General features: G+C 35.4%; 2 protein-coding genes across 2 annotated transcripts; one reads left to right on the top strand and one right to left on the bottom strand.

The window, feature by feature from the left end:
* Positions 1-1,382: 1,382 nt before the first annotated feature.
* Positions 1,383-2,284, bottom strand: RpL24 (Ribosomal protein L24). Its single transcript, XM_961355.5, has 4 exons — positions 2,150-2,284; positions 1,960-2,035; positions 1,617-1,864; positions 1,383-1,570 (listed from the first exon to the last, which is right to left on the bottom strand). The coding sequence occupies exons 1-4, from the start codon at positions 2,152-2,154 to the stop codon at positions 1,432-1,434; spliced, it is 468 nt and encodes a 155-aa protein (XP_966448.1). The 5' UTR covers positions 2,155-2,284; the 3' UTR covers positions 1,383-1,431.
* Positions 2,285-3,540: 1,256 nt separating this feature from the next.
* LOC655036 (aminopeptidase N) lies at positions 3,541-8,652 on the top strand. The gene is made up of 9 exons (XM_008192160.3): positions 3,541-3,851; positions 4,920-5,674; positions 5,883-6,378; positions 6,428-6,666; positions 6,718-7,076; positions 7,396-7,873; positions 7,958-8,128; positions 8,178-8,394; positions 8,445-8,652. Exons 1-9 carry the CDS (start codon positions 3,654-3,656, stop codon positions 8,586-8,588), a joined length of 3,057 nt encoding a protein of 1,018 aa, XP_008190382.3. The 5' UTR covers positions 3,541-3,653; the 3' UTR covers positions 8,589-8,652.
* Positions 8,653-13,263: the final 4,611 nt, after the last annotated feature.

Genomic DNA, 13,263 nt, shown 5'->3' with positions numbered 1-13,263 from the left:
ATAATTGATTCTAACGCTGGAGCAAGTTGATAGATGGCAGCACGGTAGACTGGGACTGTCACAATTTCACAAAATTTCTTTGTTTTTTATAAAAAAATGATTCGAAATTAAAAACTGTTATCTCAGCACCCATATTAGTCATCCAGTAACAACTTTTTTTTTTCGCGCTGAAATAGAAATATTTTCTGAATAGTTCTAAACTTCGGTCCGACGCATTTTCGGCAGCGAAAGACATCGAAACATTGAAGTCAGAATAAATGCTTTCCAGAAAAAAAACTCCACTACCATTTTAGTGCGGGCATCCTTCAAGCATTAATTGTTCTTCATAAATGTCGCATTTTTAACAACGTGATGCGTGTATCTTTTTTCTTGTAAACATTGTAACAGTCCGTCTACGCTGGTGCCATCTGTCAGATAAAATAAAAGCTCCAACTTGCTCCACATTTTGGTTCGCGCCCACGATATAGAGACAGACAGGTAAACCAACTCGCTATTATAATTGATTCTAACGCTGGAGCAAGTTGATAGATGGCAGCACGGTAGACTGGGACTGTCACAATTTCACAAATTTTCTTTGTTTTTTATAAAAAAAATGATGCGAAATTAAAAAATGTTATCTCAGCACCCAAGTTAGTCATCTTGTAACAACTTCTGCTTTTTTCGCGCTGAAATAATAATATTTTCTGAATAGTTCTAAACTTCGGTTCGATGCATTTTCGGCCGCGAAAGACATCGAAACATTGAAGTCAGAATAAATGCTTTCCAGAAAAAAAACTCCACTACCATTCGGTGCTGGCATCCTTCAGGTATTAATTGTTCTTCATAAATGTCGTATTTTTAACAACGTGATGCGTGTATCTTTTTTCTTGTAAACATTGTGACAGTCCCAGTCTACGCTGGTGCCATCTGTCAGATAAAATAAAAGCTCCAACTTGCTCCACATTTTGGTTTGCGCCCGACAATGGAAAATAAGGGAAGTTGGTTCACCAGGACTATCTATACATGGTGGGAAATTGTTTCTGGAAAACTGCAATTTACGATTCTTAATGTAATAGTGATTACTTTGATAATTACAGTCATGAGTTTTTAAAAATTAAAACTTACAATTATTTTTTAGACCATCATTTTCAAAAAATTATAGTAGCCCTACAATTTAATAGTTGACAAGACTCTTCAAACCTTCTATTATCAAATGCAGAGAAAGTTATTCACTTATTGCAAAGTGTTCAAAAGCTGTGATGTTTTTATTAATGAACCCCTGCAATTAATTTGGACAAAAAATTGGCATATGTGAAAATCTGATAGATGAGTAACCAAGTGATTTTTTTCAAATTTCGAACAAGTTATCCAGTTTATATTGTTTTTTAAATAAGTAAAATAAATTACCAATAAAAAAACACAAACGTATTTTTTTATTGAAAAATCAATACATTAGCGCTTTCCACCAACTCTGGGCGCGGCCTTTTGCACATTCTTGGCCGCCTTTTGTTTCGGAACGCTTTTCACTTGTTTGGCAGGCTGTGTCACCTTTTTCGCAGTTTTGGTTTGTTTTTTCTGCTCCTTGGCGGCCCTGAAACCCACCATTAAGATCACCAAATTGGCATTTCATGACCTACCTGATCGCCTGCTCCCTTTGTGCTTTCCTAACTTCAGGCCTCTGATTCCTTTTGGCTAAAATATCATTGAGAGAAGCGCCAACAATTGCACGTTGGAATTTTTGAGTCCTTCGTGTGCGTTTTTTGGTAGCTTCCTCCTCCTGGCCTTTTTTATGTTTACGTCTGTACAAGACGGTCCACGTAACTTTACGCGGGTTTCGCTTCATTAAATGCGCACGTTCGCACTTCGAGTTGAGGAAAGTGAAGGTCTGAAAGTGAGGTTACCAAATTGTACAATTTATTGATGAAACTCGAAAAAGAAGGGTTTTTTGGGGTGGAATAATTGGTTAAATTAGTAAATTACCTTTCCATCGACTTTAACCATGGTTTTCCCATGACCAGGGTATATTTTGTACCCACTGTACGCACAAAGTCCGATCCTGAAAAAACACACAAAAATACGTTCAGCTAAACCTAAATAACCATTCTTGCAAAAAAAATGCAATTACAAAAACGGATGTTTGAGATAAATCGTAAAATATAAAATTACTCACTTCATGTTGACAGTTTTGACACTTACAACAACCGAAAAGAAACATGCGCTAGCGCTACCAACCTAACAACGGCCAAAAACCCTACTTTTGAAAAAGCTGGCCTTTGAGTAGGCATATTTCAAATAATTATTTTTCAAAAAAATTCCATAAATGTCGGAAGAATCGAGCGATACCGGGAGTGAAATTTCACTCTCTGAGAAAATCGTGTTCGAGTCAAACGAGAAACGACTCCGTGAACGAATGACCTCCCTGCAGAATTCAATCATGGATTTGAAACAACAGCTCAAGCTTGAGAAGGAACTGTGGAAGGAAGATATGGAAAAAATCCGCATTCTTCAAATGCAACAACACGAATTCAAGTGCACATGTGCTTTACATTCGACTAAATCCAAAGAATCGTGTGTGAGTCTGATAGGGAGTGGAGAAACGTACAATTTGTACGATAAATACAAGCCACAGTCAATCAAACAATTACTGGAGTTGCAAAATTATAAACGGAAGCTAGCCGAGACGGAAAATATGTGCAACTTGGAGCTTACACGAGTCAAACAGAGTTTGGACGACTTGAAGACGCTCCAAAGCATTGCCTCCGAATGGGGCAAGAAGGAAATGGAGCAAAGTGTAGCCAAAAGCGAGCCCGAAGCCATACAGGAAATTTTTGTTAACAAAATTTGAATTTCAAACGGCAATAAATTATTTTTGCACTAAACAAACCTTTTCTTACATTACAAATATTTTTTCAGTTGTTTAAAAAGTTAAAAATATTGTAATAAGTGGAATAATTAAAAAGTTTTAGCACTTTTTTCAATGTACGACTCTAATTTTTAATTTTTTCATTTTTGCCCAAAATTAACAATAGAACATCATGTTCATACTAAAAATTGGTTCAGATACTTTTTCTGTATTCCATCTATCAATTTTCATAAATTATTCAAAAAAATTAGATTCTAAACTGGGAAAAATTGCAAAATTTATTTAGTAAACTCTGTTATTCCCAAGTGATATTCACTGCTTATTTACGTAAGCGTTTCACCATCAGTTAAATCAAATTTAACGTTCGCTGTGACACAAAACCTGACAAACATAAATTTGCAAAAATCAACACCTACGCATAAATTATGCGCTTTTGACCCAATATGCAAATAAAAAACGAAAAAAGCAACAACACGAAGATGATACGGGTCAAGTGCATGATTACAGGTTACAATCTCACAAGATTTAATTGACCATAACCAAGGACACTGCATTATTATTACATAATTCAGAAAAACACAAATTCGAAAATTTGAAACATAATTTTTAATTGCCGCCACTTTATTTTAATGATATAGCGTCAAGTGACAATTATTTTGTTAAATCTTTGGCCGATTTAGACAAAAACCGCGATAAAAATAGAAAGATTTGTAAAATCATGTGATTAGCATTGAGGAGGTAAGGATCCTCCACTACTCCACCTGCAACAGTCGCACCTGCTGGTTCAGTGTTAGTGTTGTTTTGTGCGAAAATGGGTCGTGGAGGTGTTGGTTCAACAAGGTCCGAATTTTTGGCCGAAGATTCGGTTGATGATATCAGATATCACAGAAATGGGGGATGTTTTGTGACCACTAAAAGGGCCATAGCTTTCGTTCTGGTAGCTGTTGTGTCCTTGCTTCTGGTTGTGATCTTGATGTACTACTATGGACCTAGTCGGAAGTTGGAAGCGGTAGGTTTTATAATTATTTTGCAGCGTTGTTACGTAATAAATTGTTGGTTCAATTATTGACCATGTTTTGAACCTTCGACTACGACAATTTAATTTGAAAGATGATCATAATTTGTTAAATTTTGACCATATACATGTCAAGGTTTTTCTCTATTTTGTCTCTTAATGATGACATTGATTGTCATACAGGGTGATTCTTTTAGAAAAAACTTTTTAACTTTGAAACATTCAAATAGACTATTTTGAGTTCAACTAAGTTATTTTCAAAATGATTGAACTTCCGGAAAAGCGAAAAATTAGAAGCCAACTTTAAAATTTCAAATGCCAACAACCATCTGTTTGCCGTTTCAAACTCACTAAAATGTACCCAAGTTGCTAGGGTCATAGTTTTTAACGAGTGTTAATTTTTTGTTCAAATTCTTAAACCCTTTCCAGTAAGTAAATTAATGTTTTTTGGGATTTGATAACCAAAAGTTCGAAAGGTCTTTTAAAATCTTCAAGATTGTCAATTGTCAAATCCGGAATTTTTAAAAATGATGATTTTAAAAAGCCTTGAATTGTGACAGTTGACAATTTTTAAAATCCTATAAGGCTCTTCGAACCTTAGATTATCAAATGCAAAATAAGTATTCACTTATTGCAAAGGATTCAAGAGCTATGATTAATGATAAACCCCTACAAATGAAAATTTTAACAAAAAAATTGCCATATATGAAAAACAATGACAGAGAAGTGGCAATAACTTGAGTAAATTTTAACCAATTTGTAAAGGTAAATTCAAAAATGCAATGAAAATGGTCGATTTAGGATGTGTTGAAAATTTCATAGCCATTGCTGCATAAAAAAATCATCCTGTATAATGAGATTTAACGACAAACATTGGTAATAAGTGGTCGAGAGCAATTATATCTTTAAGGTGTCTATTACTAGACCATGTGCACAATTTAATAGTGACAATAGAATTTTAAATTGCATATTTCGCGCTGCTTGAATAATAATTCATTGTTATTTAGAGGTCGTACAAATTAATTGTAGCTAATTTGTCGTAAAACAATTTTTATTTTCAAGTTGCAAGACGACATGAAAGATATCGAGGAACTGATCAACAAGACAATAAATGAGGAGCCTGAAGAAAATATCCGACTACCAACAAACCTAAAACCACTTCATTATCGGCTTAGAATTTTTCCGATTCTGGACGAGTTTTCGCCTGATAATTTCACTTACTCGGGAGAAGTGAAAATAATCATTCGGTGTTTAACAAAAACCAACAAAATAGTTCTAAATTTGGAAGATTTGGAAGTTAGTGAACACAACGTGACCGTATCGACACTTAAAACCACAATTTTACGTTACGAAAGTTTGGATAAAGAGAGTGATAAAGACCAGCCTGAAATGTACCAGAAAAATTCGACTCATAACAGTTCGGTAATAATTGTGGAAAGTGAGAATAATTCAACGGATGAAGTCCTGATTGGGGCCGAAGCTAAGTCGCTCATGATCCAGGAAGTTTATAAAGAAGAGAATTATAAGTTGTACATCACTATGAAGAATTTGCTAGAAGCTGGGCATAATTATACGATTAATATAAAATTTTCCGGGAATATTACTAATAATTTGGCGGGGTTTTATCGGACGAGTTATAAGGATTTGTCAGGGCAGAGAAAATGGTTGGCAACGACTTATTTTCAACCAATTTTTGCAAGAAGAGTGTTTCCTTGCTTTGATGAACCAAATTTTAAATCGTCCTTTGAGATCAGTATTGCAAGGAGGACTAATATGACAGTGAGGTCGAATATGCCACTCAGGGAAACCGAGCCTATGTAAGACTTTAATTAAACCAAATCAGTATCAAAACTATTGATTTATTAGCTAGTTCTGACGTGAGTTTATGGTTTAAAAAATGTTGAATTTTTTAGAACAAAACTAGTAATTTTTCCAATAATTATGGCAAAAATATTCCAAAATAATTATAATTGTATCTGACGAGCTAAATGAATGTAATTTGACTTATTTTCAAATTTTTTGTAGTGCTGAAAAACCGGGATGGGTTTGGGACCACTTTGAAAAGTCCCTCCCAATGCCCACTTACTTGGTCTCATTCACAGTTTGCGACTTCCACAATTTACACTTAAATTCATCCGAGACCGGGCCTGTTATAAATTTGTGGGCCCCTCAGAGCGACTTACCCAAAGCCAAATACGCGCTTGAAGCAGCTCAGAGCATTTTAATCTTCTTGGAAGACTATCTAGGCATTAAATATCCACTCCCAAAAATTGACCTTTTGGCAGTTCCAAATTTCGCCCGCGGTTCAATGGGAAGTTGGGGCATTTTATCGTTTCAAAAATCCTCAATCCTCCTTGAGGAACATTCGAGAAATTGGGAGTTGAAACAGCACATCTTCATTGCTTTGGCCCATGAATTGGCCCACCAGTGGTTTGGTAATTTGGTCACAATGAAGTGGTGGAACGATTTGTGGTTGAACGAAGGCATTGGGAGTTTTATGGCCGAAGTTGTGCAAACTAGCGTAATAAATTCGCAAAAAAATTTTTGGTTTTTTGAGTTTTTCATTACAGTTGAAGCCCAGGTGGCAAAGCAGCAACGATTTTCCCGTGAGGGTGATGTACAAAAGCTTCAGTTTGGACAGTTTGAAGTCAACTCATCCGATTCAGACCGATTTCACCAAAACGGTGCAAATTGAGCAAATTTTCGATACGATTATACAAAGCAAAGGCACGAGTTTGATCCGGATGTTGAATTATACGTTATCAAGGCCGGTTTTCCGACAAGGACTCCAATACTATTTGAATAGTTTGTACGTATTGTTGTATTATTCCAATCGAAATTTTTCACAAATTGATTCCAGATCGTACAAATCAACCGATCAAGACTCGCTCTGGAAATCACTAACTGAAATCGCTAAAAATTCGTCGGTTCTTCCGGACGATGTGACGGTGAAGAGCTTCATGGAGTCGTGGACCAAACAAAAAGGATATCCTTATGTAACCGTTGACCGGAATTATGACACTGGAGAGGCTGTTATTACTCAGCAAATTTTTATTCAAGATAATGTCAACAATAACACTTTGTGGTTTATTCCGCTGAGCTTTACCACAACGGATGATGTTATTCACAATGCGTGGTTGAAAAATGAAAGAAATACAACTCTGAACATTACGAGTCCGGGGAATACTTCTTGGGTGCTTTTTAACATCGATCAAGCAGGTATTATTTGGGTATTTTTGCCTTGTTTTGATGAAAAATATCAAGAAAAAATGTTGTGATTTTGCAACAAAAATTAATAAAAAACACAAACAGTGCCTCTTCAGACAATAGCTAAGTTTGAATGTTTGTATTTTTATTAATTTTTAAAACCCAAAGTGCAAAATCAATTTTTTTATTTTTATTTTTTTTAAAACCCTAAAATAAATAAATGAGGGCCAAACAATTTAATATTTTTTATGGTGTAACTTTTAGAAGTTTGAAAAAATTCCTGTCAAGGTTAAAATGTTCCAACAAGTCGATTGGTTTCACATTTTTTCAGGTTATTTTCGCGTAAATTACGACATCCACAACTGGAACCTCCTCATCCGCCAACTGTTCCTCAACCCTTCGGAAATCCCTGTGGCAAGTCGCAGCCAACTGATCGATGATGCTTTCGAATTAGCCCAAATGGAGATCCTCAATTACAGTATTCCACTGCGTCTCACCAAATACCTGACTTGGAAAGAATCGAATTACATTCCCTGGACCACAGCACTCAACAGTTTGGAGGAAATCCGATTCATTATCAACAATTATGAATACACTGGAGCTTTTGAAACGTATATGACGCATCTGATTAGACACAAATTTGATTCGTTGGGAACGCGTGAAAAACCCGGGGAACCCCAAAACGACAAAATCCTGAGGTGGAGGTTGACGAAAATCGCCTGCGAACTGAGATACGAGCCGTGCATTCGGTGGGCACAGAAGGAGTTTTACGCATGGATGGAAAATGCAGATCCTGATGCGAAAAATCCGTAAGTTGACGTGTTTAACGGGCGTAATGTTTGCCATAACAAGTGAGCGCAGCAATAATACAAGAAATGTTTTTTTTTAATTAGGATTCCGTTTGAGTATCGCTCGACGGTGCAATGCATTGGAATTAAAACAGGGAGTCTGAAGGAGTGGGATTTCCTATGGAATCGCACTCTTGAGCCTCAAATATCGCCAGCTGATTTGAAAACTGCATATTTGAGTCTGGGTTGTACGCACGATCCTTGGCTCATTAACAGGTTTAATGCCCAGTTAATTTTTTTCTTCCTCCCTAACTAAGAGTTTTAGGTACTTGGAGTTGTCTTTAAGTGGCAATATTACGCTGGAATACATCCCTTATGTCTGGCAGTCAATAAATCACTTTGTTGGAATTCGGACAGGTTTCCATTTTTTGAGGTTGAACTGGGAACGCGTTTACAGTACTTATGAGGATGTTGATTTGGTGCTTAATTCAATTTGCCAAGACTTTCTCTCCTATTTGTCCACAGAGATTGATTTACAGGATGTAGGTTTTTTTTTGATACATTTTTTATGTTTGAACATTTTTTTTTCAAGTTGACTCAATTCTATAAAATACATCAGAAGGATTTGAAATCGGTGGCACCGCTAATGCAAGCTGCAGTTGATTCAATCAAAATTCGAATCAGTTGGAGGGAAAGGCACTTGAATTCAGTCGTCGCCTGGCTGACGAATAAGTAACTGAACTTATATTCGTGTTTTTGTAATATATTGTTGATTAATTTAATAAAGTAGTGGTAAGAAATTGTGTCGCGTTTAAATTGTAAATGAATAATTGTCCAAAATTTTCAACGCACTTTTTAATTCCACTTAATAAAATCGTCCAAAAAACGCACTTTCTGGTTTAATTTTGTGATTTTATGGTTTGTTAGAGCTTTATTCAGTAAGAAGTGCAACAATTTTACAGAAATATAAATACACTACAACAAACTAAAAAAATAATACAAAAAAAAAGAATTTTGTGGCAGAATTTCAAAGCGATTAGATTAACCACAATACTCAGTAGAGTATAACAAGTTGCATACTAGATAAATCGAAATAAATTTTGAGTTTTTTTAGACAAAATTGCTGGGAAATGATTTTAAATTTTTGGTTGATTTTCGGAAAAAATATTAGAAAAATTTAAAACCTTTACAGCCTACGCTAAAATTCCGGATACCTTCTGGTTTTCATAAAAAAAATAATCTGTTAGTTGCGAACACTTCCGTTTCCACAAAGAAAATTACACTAGTAAATCTAGTAATAATTTGGAATATTTCTAACTCAATAATCTATAATTCCAAAATAATTTCTGTAATTTCAAATTAATTGGTGTAATTGTTATTAATTCTGCTAGTTCTAGGCAATTCAACGTAAACTGAAAAAAAATACAGTAATTCCAGCAAATTCACTAATCCAAACGGAGTTACGCAATTCCATATTCTAGCTGATTTTCCTAATGCCAAATGAGTTCGGATAATTCTAAGAATTTCAACGTAAATATGTTCCAAGTAATGTCATATAATCACATAAAATGTTCTTATTTCTTACGTTGTTAAAAAAATAAGAATTTTTAATATCCACTGTCTAATTTTAATATTACTAAAGTCTTTAACAATTAAAACCTGCCTGAATAAATTTTTTAAAGCTATTTTCACACAGAATTTTTTTTGTCCCATCCGTCATGTGTAAACAAAAGAGTAAATTAATCAGAAGCAGATAAATAATCTAAAAAATCCTCTAGTGCAATCATGCCATAAATACTTATAATGACATAAAAATCGTCCAATAATCAGTTAAACCCTAAGCTGCGGTTAGTTTGAAAATGATTGATTAGTTCCAAGTCATTTTCCTAATCCATTCATTCATAAACCCCCAATAATGAATCGCTTCTTATCTTTGCAAATCTCGCCACTCTTTCACATAGCTTAGTTAACCAAGCGGCATGGCATTTCGGTCATCTTTTTAGTAGGTAATACCTCCTGAGTGAGAATGGGTAGCTGGTACAAGTTCCAAGCATCGTCTGTTTCCCACGGACCGCCGCTGGAATGTCGCCTTTCCTCCCTCCCTCACCTCCTCCAAGAACAAAAGCCAGCAACAACAAGCAGCGCCATCTCACGCGCCAAATAATTAGCTTAATTTGTGTCATTCATCTAAGTGTGCGTGGATTAGCGCGTGCGCAACCGATTCCACACGAACATCAACGATAAGATGCGCGTGCCGCGATTTGTGTGGTCTTTGTGGTACTTTGCGCACGCCGAACACCCACGATGATGACGGAAATTGCCGATGGATGGCGATGGAGGGACGCGTGCCACTGGTTGTGTGGTCCGAAGGTGTTGGGACTGCTTTAGATGCGTTCGCGTGGGAATTGGGACGCGCTATTTACACGCGAACCTCAAAATATCACTTTTTTATGCGTTTAAATCGTCAAATAACAATAATAATAAGAGCCTTTATTACAGACAAAATAGGAGGCGAAGTCTAGCATAAACAAAACCTTACCTAAAAACAATATAAACCCAAAAAATAACTAAAACTAGAATAAATGCAAGGAAAAAATACATAAAAAGAATGAACAGATAAAAGATAAAAGGGTGTTGAAGTAGACAAAAGAAGATGATTTTGTCCAAAATTATTGGAGAAATTACTAAATAGCTCCACATTGATATAATATTTTCTCTTATTACGCAATTTTCAGCTTTTTGAGCTAGAAACTGAAAAAAAAATCAACCGAATGGCTCAAAGAAAAAAATTAGTCTTATTTTGTAAATTAATGTTAATTAATTGGTTCACTTTGGTCACATAATCGGTTAATCACGCATTTAATTGCGGATTATTCCCTGAACTGGCTATTAACTAATAATTTTAATATTCAATAAAACTTGGACTTTCGTCTTTATAGAGCTGAAAGTTTTACGTTTTTCTTAATTTTTAGGTTTTGTGTAAATTTTTTTTTTTAAAGAATCGAACAATAAAGGTTTAGATCAGAATCGTAAGTATAAAAAGCTGCCTCCAAAAATTCAATAAAATATAAAATGTTCCATTAAAAAAACATACACTCTATTGTAGCTCATTTCTGAAACACCTGTATATTTTGAAAATAACTAATAATTTTGAACATCCTGTACATTAAAGTTTGTAGGCCGACGCAAAACAGGAGATGGTAATTGCACAATAAGGGAAGAAATTTATGTTTTTTTTGTATAAAACGATTTTTCAAAAATTCAAAATTTGGATAGAAAAAAGTTTTTTTTTAAATTTTTTGTGGGTAAGGTCAGTAGAGGCTGCCATTGATGAATGCGAGCGTTGGTTTGGCAAGGCAACGTCCAAAATCCGTCCGTAATTCAATCCAGTTCAGGTCCAATTAATTAGGATCATTGACGAGAGGTGGTGTTTTTTTGTGGAGAGAGTTGACATTCGATGCCGAAAGCTTCGAATTTCATAGCTGATCCCTATTTGTGGCGGCGGTGACATCTAACACTGACCGCATACACGAAAGGAATGTGTCCCAACACGATCGTCTGTTTCTTCCATTTAAGGGGCTAGTCTGCTTCACAGTCTGTGCTAACTTTCAACTAGAAGTTTTCTTCAAACTAGTTTTTGTACCTATACCTATTTGGTTGAAAATTTTTGAGGGAAACAATTGGCTGCTGGACCCTCCCTCGCTCACTCGTTCACATTTACATTATTTTAGATGACTACAATCAATTTGTTATGCCACATACCGCAGACTTGCCTGGCCTTGAAACATTTAGAGTAACATTCGTGCGGTTTCAGCCTACCTGCATTAATTTTCAGAACCCTTTTTTCAACACAAAATCACCAAAATCCAGACATTTCAAGCGCATTTCTACTTATTATTCAAACGTGTGCTGGCTAATTAAACAGGTTCTAGTAATTAATATAATTGCTAACAGCAATAAAAGCGGAATTAATGCAAACACACAGGTCCGGACTGGAGTGAAATTTTACAATTTTTTATCATGTTTTTTAATTTCGTTTCGTTATATAATTTCTGATATTTTTTCTCACTTTTTTTAAGTTATTTTAGATTTGTTGCCCTTTTTGATTCTGTAATGTTTTTCATTTAAATTCTTTTAACAAAAGTGTTTAAAAAAATCAAAAGGCTATAATTATGTTTCAGTCACTTTACTTTAAGAAGTAAAATCTAAAGTAATTAGTTTGCAAATTTTACAGCAGTCCGGCTCTGTCAACCGGTGAGAATCTCATTTCCTTATCGAATTTCCCACTTTCTTCACTTTCGGTTTCGCTCATTTTCAAATCAATCTTGTTAAAGCCATCCATTGTTTCGCAAAGACATTAAACGTTTGGAGTTATGGCGCACTAATCGGCCATTAGACACCTACTGTGAGGGTCAGCCTTTTAGACAATAAATCGCCATGAAAGAAACCAAACTCCGATTTAAATATTTATGCTTTGTGAAATATCGACGAAAAAATTAGTTTTAAAAGCGATACGATCTTGAGGCGTTTGTGTTGTGAGATCGCAAAGATATAACATTTGTTCGAGAAAATTTCATATTCAGACGTGGTTAAATTAATAGTGCACCGACTGAAAGATAAGCTACCTTGTTAATAAGAGCCCACGCTTTGGTTCGAGACGAGCGTGGGCTTGCAGTTTTCCCAAATTTTTCTTATTACGTTTAATCTTATCTCCGAGGTGTGTTGCAAATATTGAAAAATGCGGGTTATCATCAAGTAAAGAGCAGTGACCTGTTTGTAGTTTTTTTTTTGTTAAATAATGTGTACGGGGGTGGACACAAAAGCCCCAACCAGGATCATTTACTATGACTAACCATAAATAATAAAATTCTTTCACACAGATCGCATCTCTAACACCCGCTATGTAACAGGAGATTGTAACAGCCAATGGTATCCACCATGGTAAGAAATGCACTCATCTTCAGTACGTTGGTGGATACAGGATGCACTATATCTTTGTGTTGTTTGGAGTAGGCTGTGTCGAGCGATGCCTGCTGCGTTTGAGATATTATTAATATTCTGACGAGTCACCGAGCTATTCAAGAGGTCGCTACATGTAAAATTCCGGATCTCTTCTTGATGGCCCGGATTTTTTACCGGATTTGTTGCAACAACCACTATTTGGTTGTTTATTCGTTTAACATTCCGTAGCGCATTCCACTTGCGAGTTTACACGACCGTAATATCCAATTACTGAGTTATAAACTTCTTCGCAAACTCAAAAACTAGATACGATTTTTATGTGCCAGGACAAGGCTGTTAAATTTAAGGACCTAATTACACGATACCATTGTGGGAAAACTAACCAACAACGACCACATTTCATTCACAAATTAATACAAACGAGAGAAAATTGAGACGTGCTAAAGTAC

Source organism: Tribolium castaneum, chromosome 4 (assembly GCF_031307605.1).
Source record: "Tribolium castaneum strain GA2 chromosome 4, icTriCast1.1, whole genome shotgun sequence".
Taxonomy (NCBI): Eukaryota; Metazoa; Arthropoda; class Insecta; order Coleoptera; family Tenebrionidae; genus Tribolium; species Tribolium castaneum.
Note: the sequence above shows the minus strand (reverse complement) of the source record. Positions and strands in the feature narration are given on the sequence as shown.